General features: G+C 37.8%; 1 protein-coding gene across 1 annotated transcript; it reads left to right on the top strand.

Moving 5' to 3' along the window:
• The first annotated feature begins 4,109 nt into the window (after positions 1-4,109).
• On the top strand, positions 4,110-25,729 carry tm9sf2.L (transmembrane 9 superfamily member 2 L homeolog). Its single transcript, XM_018247229.2, has 17 exons — positions 4,110-4,383; positions 7,551-7,618; positions 8,444-8,537; positions 9,170-9,297; positions 10,461-10,590; positions 12,912-13,036; positions 13,421-13,532; positions 14,367-14,446; positions 14,631-14,739; positions 15,297-15,429; positions 15,926-16,045; positions 19,062-19,119; positions 19,529-19,688; positions 20,922-21,073; positions 21,957-22,068; positions 22,625-22,796; positions 24,588-25,729. Exons 1-17 carry the CDS (start codon positions 4,249-4,251, stop codon positions 24,653-24,655), a joined length of 1,956 nt encoding a protein of 651 aa, XP_018102718.1. The 5' UTR covers positions 4,110-4,248; the 3' UTR covers positions 24,656-25,729.
• The last annotated feature ends 1,202 nt before the right edge of the window (positions 25,730-26,931 follow it).

Below are 26,931 nucleotides of genomic sequence, written 5' to 3'. Positions count from 1 at the left end.
AAATTGGGTTGAAAAAAGACAAAGTCCATCAAGTTCAACCCCTCCAAATGAAAACCCAGCATCCATACACATACCCCTCCCTACTTTTAATTAAATTCTATATACCCATACCTATACTAACTATAGAGCTTAGTATCACAATAGCCTTTGATATTATGTCTGTCCAAAAAATCATCCAAGCCATTCTTAAAGACATTAACTGGCTGTGAAGAACCCCCTACGTTGCTTCAAATGAAAGTTCTTTTCTTCTAGTCTAAAGAGGTGGCCTCTGGTACGGTGATCCACTTTATGGGTAAAAAGGTCCCCTGCTATTTGTCTATAATGTCCACTAATGTACTTGTAAAGTGTAATCATGTCTTCTCGCAAGCGCCAGAGAAAAAACAACCCCAACCTTGACAGTCTACCCACATAATTTAAGTCTTCCATCCCTCTAACCAATTTAGTTGTACGTCTCTGCACTCTCTCCAGCTCATTTATATCCCTCTTAAGGACTGGAGTCCAAAACTGCACTGCATACTCCAGATGAGGCCTCACCAGGGACCTATAAAGAGGCATAATTATGTTTTCATCTCTTGAGTTAATGCCCTTTTTTTATGCAAGACAGAACTTTATTTGCTTTAGTAGCCACAGAATGACACTGCCCAGAATTAGACAACGTGTATCTACAAAGACCCCTAGATCCTTCTCATTTACGGAAACTCCCAACACACTGCCATTTAGTGTATAACTTGCATTTATCAACATTGAACCTCATTTTCCAGTTTGCTGCCCAGTTTTCCAGTTTAGACAAATCACTCTGCAAAGTGGCAGCATCCTGCATGGAACCTATAGTTCTGCACAATTTAGTATCATCTGCAAAAATAGAAACAGTACTTTCAATGCCCACCTCCAGGTCATTAATAAACAAGTTGAAAAGCAAGGGACCTAGTACAGAGCCCTGCGGTACTCCACTAACAAAACTGGTCCAATTAGAAAATGTTCCATTTACCACCACTCTTTGTAGTCTATCTTTTAGCCAGTTCTCTATCCAGGTACAAATACTATGTTCCAGGCCAACATTCCTTAATTTAACCAGTAACCTTTTGTGTGGCACTGTATCAAATGCTTCAGCAAAGTCTAAGTAAATCACATCCACTGCCATCCCAGAATCGAGGTCTCTACTTACCTTCTCATAAAAAGAAATTAAGTTAGTCTGGCAAGATCTATTACAAATAAAACCATGCTGGCACAAACTCATAGTATTATGATTTGCTATGAAGTCCAGTATCTTATCCTTTATTAACCCTTCGAAAAGCTTTCCTATCACTGACGTCAGACTAACTGGCCTATAGTTTTAAGGCTGAGAACGGGATCCTTTTTTGAATAGAGGCACCACATTAGCAATTCGCCAGTCTCTCGGCACTATGCCAGATCTCAATGAATCCTGAAAAATTAAGTAAAGAGGTTTGGCAATCACAGAGCTAAGCTTGCTAAGTACACTGGGATGAATACCATCTGGGCCGGACCTTTGTTAATCTTAACATGTTCTAGTCTCTTTTGAATTTCATCATGTGTGAACCATACATCATTAGTTGTATTACTAGAATTGGTACTGTTAAGAAGGAAACCTTCACTTACTGGTTCCTCATTTGTGTGGACAGATGAAAAATATGAGTTCAGAATCTGCGCTTTTATTTTGTTTTCATCAACCAGCTGACCCCCCTCTGATAGTAAGGGTCCCACCCCTTCCTGCTTCATTTTTTTACTATTAACATATTTAAAAAAAATCTTGGATTTTTTTTACTGCTTGCTGCAATATCCTTTTCTATGTCAATTTTAGCTTGCCTTATAGATTCTTGGCATGATTTATTGGCCTCCTTGTACCTTATAAATGTTTCGGCTGTACCAGCTAACTTGAAAGCCTTAAAAGCACGTCTTTTCTTACCCACCTCAACACCAACGCTTCTATTGAACCAAAAAGGTTTTGCTTTGCAACGACGTTCCTTGCTTACAAGTGGAATATACTAACAAGTATATTTATTAAGCAGCATTTTAAAGACTTCCCATTTTTGTTCTGTGTTTAACCCTGTGAAAAGCATTTCCCACTTAATATGTTGCAGAGATGCCCTTATACTGTTAAAGTTTGCACGTCTGAAATTTAGTGTTTTAGTTACTCCCTTATAGAATTGCTTCTGCAACAGAATCTCAAAGGAGACCATGTTATGATCACTATTCCCTAAATGCTCACCCACACAAATGTTAGAGATGAGTTCAGTATTGTTAGTTATTACAAGGTCCAAAAGAGAGTTATTCCTAGTAGGTTCTTGAACGAGCTGGAATAAAAAGTTGTCATTCAGCATATTTACAAACCTTCTAGCTTTTTCTGTCTTAGCAACCCCATTACCCCAGTCAATGTCTGGATAATTGAAGTCACCCATAGCAACAACCTGACCCAGCTGTGAAGCCACTTGTATCTGCAAGAGTAGCTGGGCTTCATACTCTACACTTATACAAGGTGGTTTATAGCATACACCAATGATAATTCTTTTTGTTACCTTTTGCCCAGTCAAAATCTCTACCCAGAGTGATTCTACACCCTCGCCAGTGCTAGCTATTGTTATTTCTTTAGCGCATGGCTTTAATTCAGGCTTTACATACAAACACACTCCTCCACCCTTTTTAATCCCTCTGTCCCTCCTAAAAAGGGCGTAACCATTTAAATTCACAATCCAGTCACATGTTTCATCCCACCAGGTCTCAGTGATGCCAATTATATCATAAGTTTTAGAGCATGCAATTAATTCTAGGTCTCCCATTTTACCTGACAAACTCCGTGCATTTGCCAGCATACAGCGGAGGTTACTACTTTTACCTTTGAAATTTGCATTACTTAGTGGAGAATTATATGTAAAGTTAGTATTATTCTGTTTTCCTTGTAACAGAGGGACCTCCTTAGCTGGTAAACTGTATGCCCCCCTCACTCCTCCCCCATGACCCCTTACTAACCCCACTGCCCCGTCTACCCTAGCTTCCCCATAATTCTTTATCTCACCCACCCCCTTGCCTAGTTTAAACACTCCTCCAACCTCTTAGCCATTCTTTACCCTAGCACAGTGGACCCCCTTCCATTGAGGTGTAAACCGTCACGACTGTATAGGTTGTACCCCAACGAAAAATCAGCCCAGTGCTCTAGGAACCCAAACCCTTCCTTCCTACACCAAGACTTGAGCCACGCATTTAGCTCCCTAAGCTCCCGCTGTTTTCTTAAACTTGCACGTGGCACGGGCAAAATTTCAGAAAAGATGACATTGGAAGACCTTTCCTTGATCTTAGAGCCTAGATCCCTGAAATCACTTGATCATCTACCATTTATTTTGTCATTAGTACCGATATGCACTAAGACAGCTGGGTCGTGCCCAGCCCCACCCAATAATTTGTCTATCCGATCAACCACATGCAGAACCCTGGCACCAGGTAGACAGCAAACTGTTCGGTTGTAGCGATCTGGACGACAAATTACCCTATCCACTTTCCTAATAATTGAGTCCCCTACAACCACAATCTGCTTAGGCCTGACTCTACTCTGCTCCCCACCACTACTAGAGAAAGTAGTATAGTATATAAAGAAAAGAGTAGAATAGAGGTTGATTGAGGAGAGTATAACACTGAGAGTGGGCCCCTAGTCTAAGGTTTTTTGGTGGGCCCCTGGTGTCCCAGTCCAACACTGCCGACACTGAGAGGCGGTATTTTAGTCTGCGGACTGTGGTGATCTCGAACTTCACTCTTTGATAAATATACCTCTAAAAGTTAATTTAAAGCCGAACAAACCCTTTAAGACACTTTTCCCAACTCCTATAAAAAGGGAGGTGACTGGTTGATAGTTCTACCAATGTGAAATTGTACACGTGGATATACATTCTTGGCATTCTTAGCTATAGCATAATTATTTATAGCTGGCTCTATAAAGGACTGGTGTGGATTATAGGTGAACGAAATGATAAAGCGCTTCTATTTTACGTCCGCCGGCTGCGGTTCTGCGTCGCTGTCATGGCAACCCTTCATCCCCACCCTAAACTGGCGCATTCTCAAGCTATCATCCATTATACTGCCTACCCGGAAGCGGTATCCTTGATGACGCTATGCTGGGTGACGTGTCTGATCAGCAGGAAGAAGGAAGTGAGTGTCGGTTGGAACTCGGAGCGGCTATCACTTTGGTCATCTGATCGGGGCTGATCTCTTAGTGTTCTACTGCCGCGCGGGCGAGCGGCCATGGCGATCCAATCAAGCACTGTGATCTTCACTTTACTGCTGCTGTTCGTTATCAGGCACGGCGCGGCTTTCTACCTACCAGGTCTTGCTCCAGTTAGCTTTTGCGAGGAGGGGAAGAAAACCGCAGAATGCAAGGTGAGTGGGCTCTGGTTGTAACATTGTGCTGGCAGGGTTAGCTTGGACGTGACATCACAGCACCTTTTACATGTATCAGCAGTACGCCGTGTTCCAGAGGCACAAACGCAGTGTTAGATTATTACCTTATGAAAAGGGGATTGATTCCCCAGGGAGCATCAGATTTTACTCAAGTAATAGGGCACATCCATCCATCCCAGCTTCTTTAGTTGTTAAGCATATTCTGGGTGTGGTAATTCAGCAACTGATAATTTATATTTCCATAGTAAATTGCAGATCTCCCATGTAGTAATAAAACAGCCTTTATTACAATATTACATTTGGCACAGCAACGTTTCGGACCTCCTGGTCCTTTTTCAAGCTGACAAAGTATGTAACTACAAATTTTTCCCAACTACTATATTTCCCCCAAACCTTAGCATGGATTGGTGCCATTTGCTCCGTCCCCCCTCCACGCTTAATGAATTTTATAATTAACATAGTTATAATGTTCCAAAATATAAAGCAGCTCAGTTCATGGGAATATAAATAATAGGTTATATAGGAAGATTATTGTTTGAGTCATAATGCTACAATAACTAAAATATGTAGGGCAGCAAATAATTAGCTGGGCTGTGATTGGCACATACGCCGTACCAATCAGGTCCGGACTGAGAATTAAAATAGGCCCTGGCATTTTAGGTACACAGAAGCCCAATCCACCCACACAGAGGCCCAAACAGCCCACACAGAACCCACTAAATACTGACTTTCTATGGGACCTTATAGCAGCCCCTCTGGCATTTGCCAGAACCCACAGATTGCCAGTCCAGGCCTGGTTCCATTCTACAGGTAAATCCATGCAGGCCTAGCTGGCAGTTTAGGAACAAACTGGCTGACACTTGTCTATGTGTAGGGTGTCTGGCAGTGACTGAACAAGTATCATCTGCTTCTACTAGAGCATTCACGCTGTCATACATTTTGCTTAATAGTAAGTAGAACAGACCTTAAAAAGAGGTGACGGCTACACGAGAAAACCATATTCAAACAGTGAATTCGTGTAAATATTGTTTGATTATTCTATAATAACTGGTGTTTGCCAAGCACTAAGAGTTTCCATAGGCTTTCGTTCAGTTTGGAAGTAGTCTGAGGGAAACTTATAAACATGCAAACATTAGTATTCATTTATGGAGCGATATGCACCCAGTTTCTATCATTAAGCTTTGTAAGATATATTTAGATCCAGTGTTTTGAAACATTCAGTTTGGTCCTTCGAGATTTTTAAGACACAGATACTGCAATACATTATTGTTTTGTAATTATTTCGTTCTCTTGATGAAATTCCACACATCAGTGTTGTGTGAGAAATTGGTGCTTTGTTATGTAAGAAAGGTATTTTGTTTTATTCCTGCCTAGTCTGAAAATGTAATTTTTAGTTTATATAATTAGGAAAAAAAACTTTTTTTCAGGTACAAACTTGGTTCTTTGCACTAGGCTGTGTTGATTTTTATTTTTTTTTTTACAAATGCACTGCAGCTTATAGTAACTACAGTATATCATTAATACACAGATATACAACATTATTATTTTTTTTTTTTTTTAAAGACTTTCTCTTTCTTGTATTATCCTGCTTTTCCCTCCCTCCAAATGTGCTTGCTCCTTCCATGGATATCTTTTCAAGAACTCTGTAGAGATTTCAGTTGAATCAATTATGTTTGACTGAACCAACCTAGCACATTTAATTACAAACTGTAAGATCAGGTCTGCAAAGAACTAGAAATGCAGGTTTTGATCTAATCTGAATTGTATATTTGCAAGAATATATGGCATGGGTATATTGTTTTCACATAACTGCTCCTCTGACTGACAAGCAAAGCTGGAAAATCCACTCTTAACAATGTACAAGAATGAATAGGGCTGGGCACATCTGAGGAGTCGACCTTCCTTAGCTCTATTATTCAGCTGACTCTCCTTTCCTGCATTCTACTATTAACTTTTTCTCCAGTTGCAATTAAATGGGGTCTCTACAAAATACTATTCCTTGCATAATGAAAGAAAAATAATTTTTCCAATATACTTTTATTAAATGTCTTCACTGGTTTGAAGGGAACAGTATTCTCCCTTGTTACTGAGTTTAACGAATAGGGCTTATTCAGAAAATATATGGTTTCTGTTATTTCTTGAACAGGGTAATTGAAGCTACACCGTATTTGGCTTTTGCAAGGTAGATTGTTTGATTACCAGTTCACACATAACTGGTATATGAGCATTATATGTGCATTATAGACTTAGGGGCAGATTTATTAAAGGTCGAGTTGCACTTAACCCAAAAAATTTGAGTTTTCGAGGTGAAAGTCAAAACTTGAATATATATTCTTTCTGGGAGTGTAAAGTAAAAGGGAGTCATTAGTGGGTTAAACTAATATAATAAGGGGATATATTGATAACATTAGCCTCCTCTTTAATTCGCACACAATGCACTGTCTGAGGGTTCAGAGTACTTGATACACAAGAGGGCCAATCCACTAGAAGTTGGGAGGTAAGTTCAGCTGTTCATTGGTCCACATTTAAAGGGGTTGTTCACCTTTCAGTTAACTTTTAGCATGATGTAGAGCAGGGGTCCCCAACCTTTTTCACCCGTGAGCAAAATAATTGGGGAGCAACACAAGCATAAGTTCCTGGGGGTGCACTGCCAAATAAGGGCTGTGATTGGCTATCGGTAGCCCCTATGTGGACTGGCAGCCTACTTGAGGTTCTGTTTGGCAGTACAGCTGGTTTTTATACAACCAAAACTTGCCTCCAAGCCTGGAATTCAAAAATCAGCTCCGGCTTTGAGGCCACTGGGAGCAACATCCAAGGGGTTGGGGAGCAACATGTTGCTCGCGAGCTACTGGTTGGGGATCACTGATGTAGAGAGTGATATTCTGAGATAGTTTGCAAAAGGTGAACCATCCCTTTAAAGGACAAGGAAAGGCAAAAAAATAAAATCCCATTTTTATTTTCTTTAATGAAAAAGAAACCTATCTCCAATATACTTTAATTAAAAAATGTGTACCGTTTTTATAAGAAACCTGACTGTATGCAGTGAAATGAATGAAAGCTGCTGATTGTGAATAATGACACAACAGTCATAATTTATATATGCATATGTTTACACAGTTTTTTAATGTCTTTCATTTGTTTTCTAGTCTGAAATAGAGCTGTTTGTGAACAGACTGGACTCTGTTGAGTCTGTTCTTCCCTATGAATATGCTGCGTAAGTATTGAATTCAGGTATTGTCAAACTTTGTAAAATCCTTAAAACAATAATCTTGGTTTTAAATTCCTGTAGTTGCTCTTACAAACCTATCACAGCTTGTGTGCTATAAAAACATGAAATAAACCCAACATGATTATTTATGGATTCATGCAGTTTAGTTACCATCAAGTACAAGCCACTGATTTGTTATTACAGAAATTGAAACAATGTGAGATGGCCTGTTTTAGTACTCTGTTTGCAGTATGCTTTAAAGTGGACCCGTCACCCAGACATAAAAATCTGTATAATAAAAGTCCTTCTTAAATTAAATATGAAATCCAATTTCTTTTTTTTATTAAAGCATTCATAGCTGTTGTAAACTCATTTAAAAATATCAGTTGTCAATCAAATATTGCCTGTCCCTCCTCTATGCCTAGGCATAGAGATGGGGCAAGCAATTACTTTCACTTTCCATTTAGCACTTCCTAGATGTTACCGCACTCCCTACATTCCCCCAACTCTCTTAACCATTTAATTGTGTACATGGGGATGGACATTGGGTCCCTGTCCCCTGGTGCACAAACAAGATTCTGAGCTGATACAAGGCTTGCCTTAATAACAGTGTCCACAAAATGGCTCCTTCCTGGTTGCTATAATTATGAGATCCCAGACTGATGGAAACAATATTGAGATAATTTATATAGTGTAATTAAAGTTCATTTTGCTTGACTAACATGATAAAATAGGATTTGGACAAATTTGTTTGGGTGACGGGTCCCCTTTAACTTATTACTTATATATTCCAAAACAACTTAATTTTGTTTTGTTTTTTTTTATAAATAGGTTTGATTTTTGCCAAAATACAGGTGAAAAACGCCCATCTGAAAATCTTGGGCAGGTGCTGTTTGGTGAAAGAATTGAACCCTCTCCATATAAGGTTTGATTTTAGTCTGGACACAGTTTTATAGTATTTTAATGAATAGACATTAGCATCAAGTTTAAAAAAAATAGATTTTGTAGACACACGCACACACATGCACACGATGAGGTGCACACCGGGAGCCTTTTTTAAAAGGTTAAAAATTCTTAATCTTGTTTAAAACAGGTCAACGTTTTCTCAAGACCATTTTATGAAGAGAATTGCCATGATCATACTGCAGCATTGTGTTGCAAAAGGATATAGAAAAGCAAATTTCAATAGGCATAACTTGATTGATTATCATAATACTAGTTGTTAAATATCCATTGACATATGATGATATTTAAATCCATATTTGGTTAGTGTAATATTGTTGAAAACAAAGTATTCACAAGCTCAACCTTTTATTTGTGAATAATTAAGAAGGCTAAAGAGAATGGCTTAGAATGGTAGAAGGACACAACTGTTATTTAAATGACTGCTTGTTACCCATGTGCCCATGTAGTGTCATGGCCAGTTTTTCCTCCTCCAGTTACCTATTGCAGCAAATCAAGCACATACCATTTATTACAAGGCCAGTAAAAGTTAATATTATAGGTTATGGGTTTCTGTCTGTTTTCTTTAATATGTTTAATATATTTGTTTTGCAGTTTGAATTTAAAAAGGATGTCAAATGTCAGCTTGTTTGCAAAAAGACATATTCTACTTCTAACCAAGAAACCAAGTCAAAACTTGATTTTCTGAAAAAAAGTATGCTTTTGAACTATCAGCATCATTGGTAAGTGAAAACACTATGAACCTTTAAGACACCCCTAAATTGATACTTTAGGGTACACTATTAGCTTTTTGACCGTAGAAAAACTTCCTGTGATTACTTGTGTTCTCTTTATCAGGACATTTTTGCAATTAGAGTGCATTGCTTTATATTTTAATTGCCCTTTGTGTTACCAGCTATGAAGAGAAGAGAAAATATATAGAGAGCAATGTACCACCTTTTGTAAAATATAAGGATATCCTCATCATATCAAGTCACGAGGAGTTCCATAATCATATAAAACAAGAGGTTAAAGACAGATTTTACTTTTTGCATTGGGCTAAAGCCATTATAAGTGTTTGCTGGTTGGTCAGGGAGTTTTGAGCTCTCTATTTACAGGGGAAAATGGCATTCAAACACAATATTCTTGAACATGAAGGGGACTTTCATGATGGTTAACATTGACAGACATGGAACATGTTGAACAAGTAATGTACAGCATTCAACAAAACTCTGAAAGGAAAAGTAAGCCTTTTATTGGAAAATCCCCTAAAATTACTCCACAGGATAACATACCTTTCTTTCTAAATTACAAGCAGTTTAAATTCAGCTCTTTAAGCTACTTCCTAGTCTAGTGTAAAGCTCCATCTCTTTTCCTTTCTGAGCTTTCCTTCTCTCTTTGACTATGAAGACTTCAAAGAGGTGCCTACTTGGCTCCAATAGAAATCAGTTGGACATGTGCAGTAAAGGAAGTCACTAAAAGAGCTGAAGTTAAGCTGATTGTAATTTAGAAGCCAAGTAAGAAGTGTAGAAAGAAAGGTATGTTGTTCTGGGGGATATTAAGGGGAAGATTTTTCAAGGGTCAAATTGAAAATTGAATTTTAAAGTTTTTTTATGGTCAAAACTCAAATTCAAATCGAGTTTTCAGTTCAATGTTATTCACCTGAGTTAAAAAAAAATTGGATTTTTATAATAAATTTCGGGATGGTCGAATTTCGAGTTTATGGCAGTTTTAAAAAAAACTTGCATGAATTTGAAATTCGACCTTTGATAAATGTGCCTCCCAGTGTAAGATAGAAGAAAACAAAAAAAGATTTATTTATTCATTAAAGGAAGCTTTATCTGCTAACAGTCACTAGTATTGCATTGTAACCTATGAAATATGCTCATTAATACTTTATTTTTAGGATTGTTGACAATATGCCTGTAACATGGTGTTATGATGTTGAAGACGGGCAGAGATTTTGCAATCCTGGATTTCCTATTGGTTGTTACATTACTGAAAATGGTCATCCAAAAGATGCCTGTGTAATTAACGTAAGTCTTATCTTAAATTCTGTACTTCTCAGCTTTGGTTTATGTCAGAAAAACACATAATAATGGATGGCTATAAATAAATATGCAAATATGTGTTTTTTTTAATATAATGACAGATTGAAGATTTTTTTTCCTTTATTTGTGTAAACGAAGAATATGTGACCAAGATCCACCCACTTTCAGACACTGTCATTCTTTATTTTTTGAAGCTTTTCGGTCACTTAGCAGCTGAACTGGAGAGCTGCTGAACAGAAAGCTATCTGGTTGCTAAAGTCTTGTGTACCTTAGCAACCGGGCAGTATTTGAATGAGAGACTGAACTATGGGAAGGAAGTGCCTAAATAAAAAATTATCTAATACAAAGTAACAATAATAATGCAAAGTAAGCCCATAGAGCAATAGGTTTTTGCTGACCCCATTTGAAAGCTGAAAAGATATAGAAGAGGAAGCAAAATAACTCAAAAACTATAATAAAAAAAGGATAAAGATTGCAGAGTTGCTAGGAAAAGGACATTCTATAACATACTAAAAGTCAACTTAAAGGTGAACCGCCCCATTAATATCTTGTTTTACAATTTTTCATAGCTAATATATAAAAGCTAGTATATAAAGGTGTTTAATCACCAATACAGTCATATGAAAAAGTTTGGGAACCCCTCTTAGCCTGCATAATAATTTACTCCACATTCAACAAAAAAAGATAACAGTGGTATGTCTTTCATTTCCCTGGAACATCTGAGTACTGGAGTGTTTTCTGAACATAGATTTTAGTGAAGCAGTATTCAGTTGAATGAAATTAAATCACATGTAAAAAACACTTGTAATTTTGCAAATTTGAATGTATGTAACTGCTCAATACTGATTACTGGCAACACCAAATTGGTTGGATTAGCTCTTTAAGACTTGAACTTCATAGGCAGGTGTGTCCAATCATGAGAAAAGGTATTTAAGGTGGCCAATTGCAAGTTGTGCTTCTGTTTGAAGCCTCTGAAGAGTGACAGCATGGGATCCTCAAAGCAACTCTCAAAAGATCTGAAAACAAAGATTGTTCAGTATCATGGTTTAGGGGAAGGCTACAAAAAGCTATCTCAGAGGTTGAAACTATCAGTTTCAACTGTAAGGAATGCAATCAGGAAATGAAAGGCCACAGGCACAGTTGCTGTAAAACCCAGGTCTGGCAGGCCAAGAAAAATACAGGAGCGGCATATGAGGAGGATTGTGTGAATAGTTACAGACAACCCAACGATCACCTCCAAAGACCTGCAAGAACATCTTGCTACAGATGGTGTATCTGTACATCGTTCTACATTTCAGCACAATTTGCACAAAGAACATCTGTATGGCATGGTGATGAGAAAGTAGCCCTTTCTGCACTCGCGCTACAAACGCTTGTATGCAAGAGCTCATTTAGACAGGCCAGTCATTTTGGAATAAAGTGCTTTGGACTGAAGATTGAGTTATTTGGTCATAACAAAAAGTGCTTTACACCACATTCCAAGAAAAACACCTGCTACCTACTGTCAAATTTGGTGGAGGTTCCATCATGCTGTGGGGCTGTGTGGCTAGTTCAGGGACTGGGGCCCTTGGTTAAGTGCATAGTTACGCAGGGGTTGGATATTCCAACAAGACCCTAAACACACTTTGAAATCTACAAAGGCATTTATGCAGAGGGAGAAGTACAATATTCTGGAATGGCCGTCACAGTCCCCCAACTTAAATATCATGGAAAATCTATGGGATGATTTGAAGCAGGCTGTCCATGCTCGGCAGCCATCAAATTTAACTGAACTGGAGAGATTTTGCATGGACGAATGGTCAAAAATACCGCCATCCAGAATTCAGACACTCATCAAAGGCTATAGGAGTCATCTAGAGGCTGTTACATTTGCAAAAGGAGGCTCAACTAAGTATTGATATAATATCTCTGTTGGGATGCCCAAATTTATGCACCATTTTGTTATGATGCATATTGCATATTTTCTGTTAATCCAATAAACTTTGCCATAGCTGAAATACTACTGTTTCCATAAGGCATGTTATATATAAAAAGGAAGTTGCTACTTTGAAAGCTCAGCCAATGATAAACAAAAATCCATAGAATTAAGAGGGGTTCCCAAACTTTTTCATATGACTACATTTAATGATCTCTCCCCTATAATTGCTTTTGTAACAAAATGATCTTGATAGAACTGTGTCATTTCTGTTCTCTTTGGAAAAGGAGTTTGTTTTCTGTTCCGTAGTTCATGAGTCACAGTTCCTGCTCCCTCATTAAAAGATGGGAGGAATACATTTTAACTTTTTCTTCTATTCTTGTTTTCACAGTCAGAGTTCCATGAGAAAGACACATATTATATCTTCAACCATGTGGATATAACCATTTTTTACCATGTTGTAGAAAATGAGGGCCAAGGGGCAAGATTGGTTGCTGCTAAACTGGAGCCTAAGAGGTATTTTTTTTTAGCACCAGCATTCACTCTTTGGCTATATTGATACTGATTTCGGCCAGAGACCATTTTAACTCGAGCCACATTGACCCGTGATTTATTCAATGTCATTTTTACACTGTTGTCTGAGTTTCTCTCTGGCCTGCTCATCACTATCTGGAATGCTTAGGTTTATTTTTTTTTAAATGAGTAAAATACATTTAGGGAAAAATAACTGCACATTTCAGCTTGGGGAATGTCATTGCTGGTTTTCAGAGAATTCAGAATTCTATTTAACTGGTTCCTGGAGTCAGTACTTGTTGAAATTAAATAAATCAAGTACTGTTTGCTTGTATACCTGCTGTATAAAATTTGAATTTAGTTTTAGTATCTGTATTTACTTTTTAGCTTCAAGCAGACTCATGCTGACCAGCCAGACTGCTCGGGGCCTCCTATGGAAATCAAAAATCAGTTTAATGGTGATGTCACTGTTCCATATACCTACTCTGTAACTTTTCATGTAAGTCAATCCATAATTCTCTGTTTTTGACATACTGTATAAAAGTTCTGTCCAATCACAGGCCAGATCTTGAACATTTTTAAGATTGTCAGTCTGACCAAGGGCCTCAATGACTTCATTTGGCATGAAAATGTTTATATAATATGTGGTTAGGGTTGGTGGGCGGTATTTTACCAGCCTAGCCAGCAAAGTGGCAACCCTACATGTGGTTCTTGTTAGACATTCACATAGGGGGTTATGTTCGAGTTATTTTTAAAAAAAATCATGTTTTTCTAGGGCAGTTTTCAGTCAAAACTCAAATTTTCAGGTTTAGAAAGTTTTTATTCAGATTTATTATACCCGAAGCTGGAAATAGCCGAACTCCAAAAATACTCCAGATAAAACCTGTTGACGTTATGTCGAAGTTAATGGCATAGGTCCCTTGAACCATTTTAAGATGTGAATAGCCTCCATTAATGTTCAGGTTTTTTCATTGAGTTTTTTTCCACTGAAAACTCGATTAATTTGTTTTTGGGTTTTAACCCCTGAATTCACTGATTTGAGTTTTTTCCATTCTGTTTTTTTTTTTTTAAATCAGAAAACATTCCAGTTGTAAGTTCATTTGCGCTATAAAAAACCTCTCAAACTCGACCGTTGATAAATAACCCTGATAATAATCATAATAGAAATGTAAACGCTTACAACAGTTTATTAGGGCATTGCGTGAGGCTTCTGTCTGAAACTCACGAAAAATGCACTTATATTGTGTTTTTTTCTGTTGTTTAAAAATGCCCTTGTGTAAGTTCCCTTAATCTTTCTTTCAAAATAATATATGAATCTTACTTTATTTTCTAGGAAGAAAAAGACATCAGATGGGCATCTAGATGGGATTATATTTTAGAATCTATGCCTCACACACACATTCAGTGGTTTAGGTAAGTACACATTAAGCATATATTCCAATACCCCCAAATTTTACTGTATTTGACTACCAGGGTGGGCTTCCAGTTGTAGCAAGATAGCCAATAAGCATATCCCCACATCTCAAGCTTTCATGCTATAATCACAAGTTGGTTTAACCAGCAAGACAAAGTAGAAACTTGTTTTTTATTTTTTCAGTATTATGAATTCGCTGGTGATTGTCCTCTTCCTTTCGGGCATGGTTGCCATGATAATGCTAAGGACATTACATAAAGATATTGCAAGGTACAATCAGATGGATTCTACGGTAAGTGTTATACATTTACTTATACACTCTTAATGGATATATCCTTGACAATTGTTAATTTTAAAACTGCACGTCTGCTTTTTCTTTTTTTATCCTTTTTTTTTTCCCATTATAAAATAAGCAGGCAAAAATAACAGATCATAGTAAATATAAGCATAGTGTTTCATGCAAGATAATCTCATGAATCACTCATAATTTGTAGAGAAGTAAAAATAACCTTATCACAGGCTGCTGAGCATGGAATATACCCAAGGCACTTCCTTAAGTCTGCAGTAGCTTTTACTAACTCTTCTGCAGAATTGCAGTCTTTCCTGCCTACTGTAAAGCTTTTGAGTACTTTACTTTTTAGACTAGAGAAGCAGTTAGGCAATATTCTAAGCAGCAGTTACATATATATATATGTGTGTGCGTCACTGAACTGTATGTCTCTGAAGGCATACTGTTGGAAGTTTTGATTTATGGATAATGAGCATTATTAAGTAAAGGGCACAATGAATATAATCATTATGTACTTGTGTTATAGTTATTAATATAATTATCATTTTAACATTTTTCAGGAAGATGCACAAGAAGAATTTGGCTGGAAGTTGGTTCATGGTGATATTTTCAGAGCACCAAGAAAAGGCATGCTGCTCTCTGTTTTCCTGGGTTCTGGCACTCAGATTCTAATAATGACTTTTGTCACATTATGTAAGTACACAAACAAAGCTATTTCACAGCCGTTGTTCTGCAACTTAAATTAAGTGTATGTTTGTGGACAAACTATTTTCCTATTTTTTTTTTCCCCTTCTGTATTTTTATTTTTTAAAGGGGATCTAATGTTAAACTTTTTCACTACATGCACCCAAACTCTAGTGATTGCTTAATTATTTTTCACAAATGGTTATATTTGGCAATATAAACAGCCAATTGTACACCATAACATTATAGCTACTACAAAAACATCAGCCATGCAGTTGTACATTGCAAACTTCAAATAAACATATGTATGAAAGAAAATATGTGGAACAGAATTATGAAAAAATCCACTAAAGCTTATTTTTAGATCTTTAAACAGCCCCTGCATAACCTCAAAACATGCTTACATAAATGCATTTTAAATGTATATGTATAGAGACACATATGCTGTGAATATCTGTCATGTTCTCTAATGCAACCTTTTTTTTTATTTATTTATTTTTTAAAGTTTTTGCCTGCCTTGGATTTTTGTCCCCTGCTAACAGAGGAGCTCTAATGACCTGTGCTGTTGTGCTGTGGGTGTTGCTTGGAACTCCAGCTGGCTATGTTGCTTCAAGATTTTACAAAGGTAAATCCATATTAAGATTAAGCTTTTAACTTCATAGTAAGAAGAAAGCTTTAGGCATTTCGCAGATTGTGATGATTTTCTTTATTCCTTTAAGATGAAATAACATTGACAAAGCAATTTTTTTAAAAATTAGGGTTGAAACTTTAATATTTAATTATTTGACACTGTTCTTAAAAGAATCATACTTGGAGGTGATTGGTAGGTAGGGCCCTTAAGTGTCAGTGACATTTTTAGTTTTAGGCCTCAGTAGGATGGATTGGGGAAGGGTCTCTGTCAAATTTGGTAAGTGATCCTTTCTTGGCATAAAATAACAGGATGTGAAGGGTGTTATAATGCCTAAGACCCCCAGGAGACAAGTGACCCATGCATTGACCCAGGGAAATTCTAGGATATCTGCCAGGTAATTAGTGACAGGTTCTTGGGAGTTCGACCCATTTGCTTAAGGGAAGTTCTGTAGAGGTGGTGAAAGGTTTTTTTTGTTGCCTCTTTCCAGTCATCTTGCTTGATGTGTGGAATTTTACCTGACTACCACTACTACTAGGCAGACTGGAAAGGTTTGAGACCAGACTGGAATAGACTTTGCTGTAGCCTATTTTTTTGTTTATCATTGGCTGAGCTTTCAAAGTAGCAAATTCCTTTTAATATATAACATTATATATATAATATTATGGGTAATATGACATGTCCTGGTTCAACAGTCCATTACCAAGTAGCGCTCTTAGCATCGCACCACTGGTTGTTAACCATGAAACAGACTCTTCAAACTTTAGCTTTCTTAGCCTCCGCCGTTCTGTCTATGCGAAACAAATAGAGTCCCGCAGTTTTACTGCTCGATCCGGCACTGTGGGTGTTAGCCATGTTTTCACAAAGCAAAGAATGTTACAATGCCTCGTGTCACGTTGGAAATAACTCTTAGTCTTAGGTCATCCAGTTTGTTTTCCAGGGACTGGACATTAGCCAGCAGGATACTGGGCAGTGGTAGTCAATATGCTTGTTGTCTCCATCTGTTTCAGACGCCGTTGCGTTTACCGTGCCGTTTCGTTGTTCAGCATAGCTTGTATTGTTGTCATCTGGGATCCCGGAGGATCTCAGCTGGCCACGATGAGTTAAAAGTGTCAAATTATGTGTGAAAGTTGTTTCCCGATTTCCAGAAGTGTCTTTCTATCTTAAGTAACCAAATAGGATGATGTATGTGTCTAATTGGAGCAGTCAGGAAGGCTGCTGAACGTAGCTGCGCCATAATTGACTGAGGTATAGGACTGTGGGGACACTCCTAGGGTCTGCCGGGCACTCACCTGCCTGTGCAGTTGACCCAGACACTTACTGTCCCCTCCATGTCTTCCTGAAGTTTAAGCACGTTGGAGCCGCACTTCGACAATTTTACTTGAGTCCCCGGCTTCCGTGTTGTTTTAGGCCATATCTGTAACTCAGGACTGCTGGGAGCTTGATTGCTCGTTTTGGTCACGGTTTGTGGCGGGTGTTTCCTGGGCTATATCCGCTGTTTTCCTGGGCGCTGGGTCCCCTACTGGCTGGATAGATGCCGATTGTAGTTGCAGCCGCGGGAGTGCTGGTGAAACACGTCCTCCCTATAGCATTGGAATTTTTGTGTCATGCAGGAGCTCTTCTACCATGAGAGAGGGGAATTGAGACGTGTTTGCGGTAAATTTGGAGTGAAAGGCATGCCTAAGATGGAATTATTTAAAGAGTGGATGTGGGGGTGGTTGGCATTTTTGCTGCAGTTGTGTATGGTTAGGAAAGATGGAGTTTTTCAGGTCTCCCACTTATTTGATGTTGTGACTGGGCCAGTGAATAAAGTCCTGCAGCTGTTTGATAGGGCAAATAGGAGTTCCCCCATAGACGGATGTGTGAGGATAATAGGAGAGGTTGAGAGCCAGTGACCAGGCTTTATGTGGGTAGATGGGAGGGCTGAATCCTTGTGGTGTGGCAGGGAACCTTACGGAGACCCAGACACCAAGACTGCCTAAAGTTGTGCTATTAGAGTCAAATTGGGAGCAGAATCAGTAAATACTACTGGTATGCATGCCAGAGACCTCTAGTGACCAAGCAGAGGTAAAACCATAACCTCAATAATTTCTCCAAGGCATGCTAATAGGTAAAAAAAAATATACTTTAGTCACGTCAATAGTTAAAAGACATGGAAAGTATCCCCTCTAACGCCTAACGCGTTTCATGCTTACCCAGCACTTAGTCATAGGCAGGGGCAAAACACCAATGGTAGTATATTTGTGATGCTATGTAGTACAGGTAAAAATTGGGGAAGGCCAGGCCACCCACCCCATGGGGCTTATAGTTTGGTTATAGAGTCTATACCTCTCTTAAATGGTATAACAGCTTTGTGAAGCTAACATTTTATCGATATTTCTACTTTTTATCTTATTACTTAGCTTTCTGCTCAGGCCCTTTCGTATTTATATTCTAACCTCTCATTCAAACCTCTGCCTGGTTTCTAGGGTAAACTGGACCCCAGCAACCAGATATCTGTTAAAATTCCAAACTGGATAACACCTATCCTCTTTATTGTAACACTCTTTTTAACAGTGGGGTTATCTACCTTACAAGAACATAGATTAATTTAAATGTAGCTGTTTAGGTCAAGAAATAAGAGTCTACAGGCATGCACCACATCAGACATACTTTTCTTTTGGGAATTCTGGTTGTCTGCCCAAACCATGAGCTTAGATACCATGTGGGCAGCAAAACGTTCATGCACCACTGCCCTTAACAGGATTATGTATAAAAGTAGATTATATGATTTAACAATACAAAGCAATTAACTTGTGAGCAGTAGCATAAAAACCCATCAATAATTAGAAGCGCATGAAAATGAAACGGGATTTAAATTTTTTTTTGTTATAAAGATAAATATTTATAGTATAGAATGCTTTGACTTTTTCCTACAGATTGTTCCAGAATAAAGACACCACCATGAACCATGCTAAATGGTTTTCAGATATTTATTTGCATATCTAATATATATATATTTTTTTTACTGTAGCATTCGGTGGAGAAAAGTGGAAAACAAATGTCTTACTGACTGCATTGCTCTGCCCAGGGTATGGTAATTCCATAAAATAACATAATGTGCTATTCGTAGTCTATGGCAGGCATGTATATTTCAGTTATCACAATAGAGCTAAAATACCGATAATGTCAATACTTAGTTGCAGCACAGTGAATAAGAATACTTGCTTAGCTTTAAATGTGGCAAGTTAAATTACAGATGTAAGTGATGAGCTATGCTGAAAACCATTTGAGGAATGCTCACTCCTGCTTTATACCATGTATAAATGTAGAAAGAGGGATATTCAACCTGAATATTTTACCTGCTGTTCTAATTAGTGTGTTTTGTTGCTAAGTAGCTGTCAGAGTAATGGAAGCTTAGAGATCATGAGCATTTACATGCTGTAGTTTCTGGAAATGTTTGAGCACCTAGAAATAAGTCCTTTTATTTATTTTTTCCAGGATTGTATTTGCCGATTTCTTCTTAATGAACTTAATTCTCTGGGGAGAAGGATCTTCTGCGGCAATCCCATTCGGTACCCTTGTGGCTATACTAGCATTGTGGTTTTGCATTTCTGTTCCACTGACATTCATCGGAGCATATTTTGGTTTTAAGAAGCAAGTAAGCATTGCTCAGTGTCCTGAATAATATTTCTGTTGATTAGCAGATTATTTTTTTAATAATTGAAAGGAGCAGTTTTATGTAAAAGTGTAAACAGGCTGTGCGAAATAAAAAATGTTTCTAATATAGGTAGCCGAAAATATAATCTATATAAAGGCTGTAGTGACAGATTGTCTAATGTAATATCGAGAACACTACTTCCACCACGGCAACTCTTTACTTGCTTAGTGCCCCCCTCTTAGTTGAAGGGGATACATGGGACATACTGTAACTGTTCAGTTTACTTCTGATCCTTCCTTAGCACTTACGTCAGATTCTAAAGCAAACTAACAGTTTTGTCCAGTATGCCCCCCCCCACTTTGTCACTGATTGGTTACTGGCTATTAGATTAGACAGTACATTAGTATTATTAGTGTTCTGGCTAATACATTAGACATCTGGTCAATCCAGCCTATATTGATTACATTTTTGGCTAGCTTACTATATTGAAAAACGTTTTTATTGAAGCCTATTTTTACACTGAACAGCTCCTTTTAATATAGTAGAGATGTGCATATGATAATCTGCCCATGTCAGATGCTGTGAAAAGTTTACCAAGGCTTATGAAACAAATTCACAAGATATGGATGTCACCTTGTTATAAGTAAATTACACTTGTTTACAGCCTTCTTTAAATATTTTTTTTTAAATAAAATTTCAATAGAAGCGTTGCCTCTAATTTTTTAAACCTGTGTAGGTCCAGGTGAATACAAAGTTATGTGTCAGGATGTTCTGTACATTTGAGTTTGTTGTGACACAGATAATACCTCCCCATCTACAGTGGCAGAGAAGGTGGATGAGAAGTAAGGTGAAAGTTATAAATACATGAGAAAAAATAGAGCTCAATATAGGAGATCCACAAAAGGAGAGCATGGGGGGGGGGGGCAGTATGACATATATTTTCTATATACACGGAATAAGAAGCGATTGTGAGAAATATATGTTTTTGTTTGCTTTGCGCTGGATCATAAAAAGGCTTATCACGGACTGCTTGATTAGGTGTATGTGAATGAGAGTTTAAGTTCAATGCCAGTCACAATTTTACTTTAAAACTTAAAGCATTGAAGAGATTACTTTAACACCATTAAAGCCAGCATGGAAGCCTCGCAAAAAGCTTGCAAATTGCGCGGCAAAAGAAAAGTGAGATTAAAATGGCCTTCTAATGATGCCTTTTCTTTCTTTACTTCCCTTTAGGCCATGGAACACCCTGTCCGCACCAATCAGATCCCTCGTCAGATTCCTGAGCAGTCATTCTACACAAAGCCCTTACCTGGTATCATAATGGGAGGAATTTTGCCCTTTGGTTGCATTTTCATTCAGCTGTTTTTCATTCTTAACAGTATTTGGTAAGTTTATCTTTATTTTTTTCAGCGTTATTTTTTTTGAATGAGGAATATTGGACATTTTTTCCCCTACACCATGAGTCGATTTGTTCTGAAGGTTAAAGCTGACTCACCTTACTTTGATTAAGGCCCCATGAGTTAATTAATTGCTTGGATCTTACAAAATGATACACTAGTGCATCAACTAATATAGAGTGCAAACTTTTGAACGGCACATGCTACATTTGCCTAACATCAGATTTGCCATATTTGTGTAATAACATTTGCAGATGTCATATTTTTGTTTTTTCCCCTACAGAAGTATTGTTAACTGCTTTTCACTTTGAAAATGAACAAAACCTGTCAATTGGCATGGGGCAGCAAATTATTACACAACTATATAGCACTCCCCCCCCAATAAATCCATATTAATATTAAAAACCCAGAAACTTTCAAGTCCATTGATACCACATTCATAGGGCACAAAAAAGATATGGCTTCTAGTGTCACCAAAAGGAAAATCACACATTATATTTTTGACTGAGATTTCGCAAATCTAAAAATAATTTTTGATTAATGTGTTTTTCTTCAATTTTTTGCTGTTAGAAAAGGAAATGACTAGCACTATAAAAATGTCACTATGTATTAAATCGCTTGTGTAAGCACAATAAATAAATTGTATTGAATTTACTTCATACTACAAATTCATTAGCTAAAATATATTATTTGCACTTATTAGTTGTGGTAGGTATTTGAATCATTATATTGTACCTTTGGTGAAATACAGTATACAACATCCCAATATCTGTTCATGTTGAAGCACCCTTGTTCTGTGTAACTATCATAAAATCACACATACATGAAATGGGGTCTTACATTATTTGTAATGTTTATTTTTATATTATAGGTCACATCAGATGTATTATATGTTTGGATTTTTGTTCTTGGTATTTATCATTTTGGTCATTACTTGTTCTGAGGCAACTATATTACTTTGCTACTTTCATCTCTGTGCAGAGGTAAGATTCTTTATTAGGTTCTACCCTAAAGCATAGCATTTATAAGAAAAGGTAAAAAAGAAAATAGTTTTTTAATGAATAATTTGTTCTAATACATCATTGGTCTGTGATTCCTTAGAACTGTATTTCTATATAAAAAAAAAAAAAAAAAGCTTTAACACTGACATAAAGAATGTAATGTCCGCTTATATGACAAATCTCATTTCCTACTGTGATTTCCTAAGCTTAGCTTCTCAACTAAGCATGTGCAGTGTCACTAACACTCCTAACAAAATCCAAGATGGTGGGCTCCTGTGCACAACTTTGCAGACATGGATCATTACTGTTAAAGATGCATTTCTAGCCTGGGTTTAGTTCTCCTTTAAGACAGGGTGTTCACATGCTTCATGCCGCAAACCCAGCACTGCCTTAAAATAGTTCAGAATTTTTACTCCTATTTTTACTTCTATGCTACTGTTGCTGGGGTGCAGACAGGTTAGATACAGTATAAAAAGATGAATGGAAATTTGTTTAGAATACACGTGTTAATAATATGTTTCCTTCTCTTTGTTTACAGGACTACCACTGGCAGTGGCGCTCGTTCTTAACTAGTGGCTTTACTGCAGTATATTTTCTTGTATATGCAGTACACTATTTTTTCTCCAAACTACAAATCACGGGGACAGCAAGTACCATTTTGTACTTTGGATACACTATGATAATGGTTCTCATCTTTTTCCTTTTTACAGGTAAGCATATTATGTTTATTTTTATAGGAGGGCTGTTGATGGTTTGTATAATTTAACAAAAAATACACAAGCTATGTCAAAAAAAATAAGTATTTGTCCCCTTTTGTTACTGTGTTTTGCTTTTTGACATTACATTTGGTTTGTTTGTTCTAGAAAGCAGACTAAACGGCCCAAGTATTGTTTTCATTTGTTTTCTTTGTAATTGAAGATTATGAAATTTGCAGTCATAGACACTTCCTATTTGGGGGTTATCAAGTAATCTGGACATGGATACCTAGCCATGTCTTAAAGAGATACTGACAACAGAAAGTATATCTTTTTTCATCTATCTTAGTATTGGCTTTCCATGTTACTTATAATTTTGCCATAATGGATTTGCCCAAAGCTTTTTCATTACCTATCTGACTCCCTGCTACATTTGTGCAGCAGGAATCCGTTAGCGTTGGAAACTTTACTTTAACTGACAGGCTGAGATGGCACAGTCAGGTTGGCAAAACGGGTGTAGGAATTCAACTAACAATTACTTACTATGGATGCACCGAATCCAGGATTCGGCCTTTTTCAGCAGGATTCGGATTCGGCAGAACGAATCCTAATTTGCATATGCAAGGAAGTAAAAAATGTTTTCCCTTTCCCACGCCTAATTTGCATATGCAAATTAAGGTTTGGGATTCGGTTCAGTATTCGGCCGAATCTTTTTGCAAAGGGTTGGGGGGTTTGGCCGAATCCAAAATGGTGGATTCGGTGCATCCCTATTACTTTCAAAAACAAACCTCTCGGCAAGAAACAATCAATATGCCCTATAGGTAACATGTACATTCATATTTTAAATGTCGTTTTTTAGTGTCAGTATCACTTTAAGCTATGGATCTTTCTGGCTGTGAAGCACAGTCAGAACCATATTTTTAAAATGGCAAAAGACTGAAATTGTGTGAGCTGGGAATAGTCTGTTTCAGAAGAAACAAGGCATAAAATCACAAGTTAGCACAACATTCTGGGAATTGCGGGCTTCTGTTGCCTTAGCTTAAGATGGTATTCATGACATAATAAGTCAGAAACCACTTCTTCATAAAAAATAAAAAAAACTTTGTCCAGTTTACCAAAAACACCTAGGTCATTAAAAAACACACACCCAAACATTGCAACAAGTTAGCAGTACATCTGCTAGATAATTTAAATTTTGCAATAGCCTTGAATAAAATCCAGAATCTGACTTAAAGGAGAATTTAAACACTTAACTAAAAAAGTTGGGCAGAAATGTTACACATTTTGTTTTGATCTTCTGTACCAGCCCAAGGCAACCTCAGCTTCAGAATGTAATCCGCTATGAAACATCAGTTTCTATAATAGGCCAGCCTCATTTCTGCTTGATTTGTGACAACCCCTAAACTTAGCTTCTCAACAGCTGCCCACTGAATATTTGAGTGTTACTGACACTTTTAACAAAATCCAAGATGGGGGCTCCTGTGACAAGTTTGAATCATTACTACTATAGAGACGCTGAACCTTTAGCCTGGTGCAATAAGTTCATTACATAGAGATTTTTGTTTTTTAAAATTTATCATAAGCTTTTATTGTTACGACAATAAAATTAATCATGGGAGCCAACAGTATGCAGTATGTAATAGAGCAGTAATGACAGCTGTTCAAAAAGTCATCATTTAGTGATTCATGTGACATTGTTGAGAGCTGTTTTATATACGGAATGTGGAATTATTGTTACAGTATATACTAACTCTGCCAATTTGTGTTTTTTTACTATTTGGTAACAACTCTATTTTTTTTCTTTAGGTACAATTGGATTCTTTGCTTGCTTTTGGTTTGTATCAAAGATTTATAGTGTTGTTAAAGTTGACTGAAAAGAAAATCCAACACATTAGCGGGAACATGTTCTGATCGCTGGGACTGAAGTTTACTTTACAGTATTGTCACCTATTTGTGGGAAAACAGTAACAAAATACACCCTGTCTTTGAAACATCTTTAGTTTGAATTAAAACGTTCATGTTTGTTTGATTAAAAAAGCATTCACATGTTCCTGTGGAAGGAAGATTGTAAGCATTTGTAAATAACGGCTGTAACTAAGATTTATGCTTTATACGGTGAATGTCTGCTAGATCAATTATACAAATGTCAATACTATTAATAAAGTACAATTGTAAATATACAGTTTTGCTTTTAGACTGTAGGTGGAATGAATGAAACTTTGAAGAAGGAAACTTGATTTACCTTAAAACTATAGCAATGTGCTTTCTGAAATATATTTCCTTTCATTCAAGTTGAGTTTTATTTTTTATACTTGGTGATATGTCCTGACCATGAGTTTTTGTTGTCTTTATTAGGTTTAGTGATTGAAGCCTTTAAAACCATGTGCCTCTCAGTCTATGAATTTTTAAATTTATAATCTTAATAAATATTGTAAAAATGTAATAAATATGTACTTTATTATTCCCTTTGTATTTTCTGGTGACAAACTATACTGTAGAATAAGCTTTTCAATATAGCTTAGGTTGTGAAAAGAATAGAAGTAGCAGGTCTGATTTAATATGAACACATTCTTGATTTTAAATTATTTTAAAATTATTCCAATATATGTTTTTAGAAACAGAAGTTCCCTGAATTGTTCCTTTTAATGTATACACACACAAGTATTTTAGGTTAGCACACGCAAACTGGAAGATTTTCCAGAATATGGGGTCGGGTTAAGGTTATGTTCTTCTTTCAGCAAGACAGTGGGACATGCTGGCATTCTGGATGGCTGGATGCAATGTCAGTCATTCAGCATAAGTGCTGGAAGGGGCAGAGCTAGGCAGCCTTGGGCACAGTGTGAATAAGAAGGCTTTCTTCTCTTTGCCTCCCTGTACAAGCAGCTCAATATACAATCCTGAGTATTTATTTCTGTCTGATGTTGATCATTAAAGTGATCCTGTCATGATTTTTATGATGTAGTTTTTATTTCTAAATTACACTGTTTACACTGCAAATAATTCACTCTACAATATAAAATTTCATTCCTGAACCAGCAAGTGTATTTTTTTTTTTAGTTTTAATATTGGTATGTACGCAGCAATCTCGGGTCATTTTGCCTGGTCATGTGTTTTCAGACAGAACCAACACTTTAGGATGGAACTACTTTCTGGCAGGCTGTTGTTTCTCCTAATAAGTGTACCGTATATACTCGCGTATAAGCCGAGTTTTTCAGCACCCAAAATGTGCTGAAAAACTCAAACTCGGCTTATACGCGGGTCATACCTTTCCGCGGCCCCAGCAGGACTGCCTGTGTCGCCGCCCGGAGCAGGTCCAGGAGCTCCGGGCGGCGCGTCCTTCCCTGCCGGCGTTCGCTTTCAAAATGGCGGCGCCCATGGCCGCCACGTGGGTAGCGGCGCCGGCCGCTACCCACGTGGCGGCCATGGGCGCCGCCATTTTGAAAGCGAACGCCGGCAGGGAAGGACGCGCCGCCCGGAGCTCCTGGACCTGCTCCGGGCGGCGACACAGGCAGTCACAGGCAGTCCTGCTGGGGCCGGGTCACGTTTTACTGTGACAGAGGGAAGGACAGAGGGAAGAGCAGCAGACGTGAGTGCCGGGGTGGGGAGAGCGACGGGGTGGGGAGAGCGACAGATGGGGAGGGCAGGGGGGGGAAGTGGCAGAGGGAAGCAAACATGAAATGGGGGTGGCAGAGGGAAGCAAACATGAAATCCGGGCGGCGACACAGTCAGTCACAGACAGTAACAGGTACCTGCCCAGTGTCCCCCAATTGTTGCGGCCGGGTCACATTCACATTTTGAAATCTGACATGGGGCCCCTAGGCTTATACACGAGTCAATACATTTTTCCAGTTTTCTTAGGTAAATTAGGTACCTCGGCTTATACACGGGTCGGCTTATACACGAGTATATACGGTAACTGAATGTGTTGCAGTGGCACCTGGCTTTTACTATTGAGTGCTGTTCTTAGATTTACCAGGGAGCTGTTATCTTGTGTTAGGGTAAGGCCAGACGAGGAGATTCGGGGAGTTTTTGTCGCCTGGCGACTTATCGCCACGTCTTTTGTGCGACTATCTCCCCGAACTGCCTCAGCGTTTTTTCCCCATAGGCTGCAGCGCAAAATCGCCTGCGGCAATGTGTTTTCAATAGTCGC

The sequence above is a fragment of the Xenopus laevis genome, chromosome 2L, assembly GCF_017654675.1.
Source record: "Xenopus laevis strain J_2021 chromosome 2L, Xenopus_laevis_v10.1, whole genome shotgun sequence".
Classification (NCBI taxonomy): Eukaryota; Metazoa; Chordata; class Amphibia; order Anura; family Pipidae; genus Xenopus; species Xenopus laevis.
Note: the sequence above shows the minus strand (reverse complement) of the source record. Positions and strands in the feature narration are given on the sequence as shown.

Bases quoted from the DNA above. Each gene is read 5' to 3' on its own strand.
- tm9sf2.L (XM_018247229.2), top strand. From the start codon at position 4,249: ATGGCGATCCAATCAAGCACTGTGATCTTCACTTTACTGCTGCTGTTC. The intron at 8,538-9,169 runs GTTTGATTTTAG...TTTGTTTTGCAG, and splicing joins TTGAACCCTCTCCATATAAG to TTTGAATTTAAAAAGGATGT. The intron at 19,120-19,528 runs GTATGGTAATTC...TATTTTTTCCAG, and splicing joins ACTGCATTGCTCTGCCCAGG to GATTGTATTTGCCGATTTCT.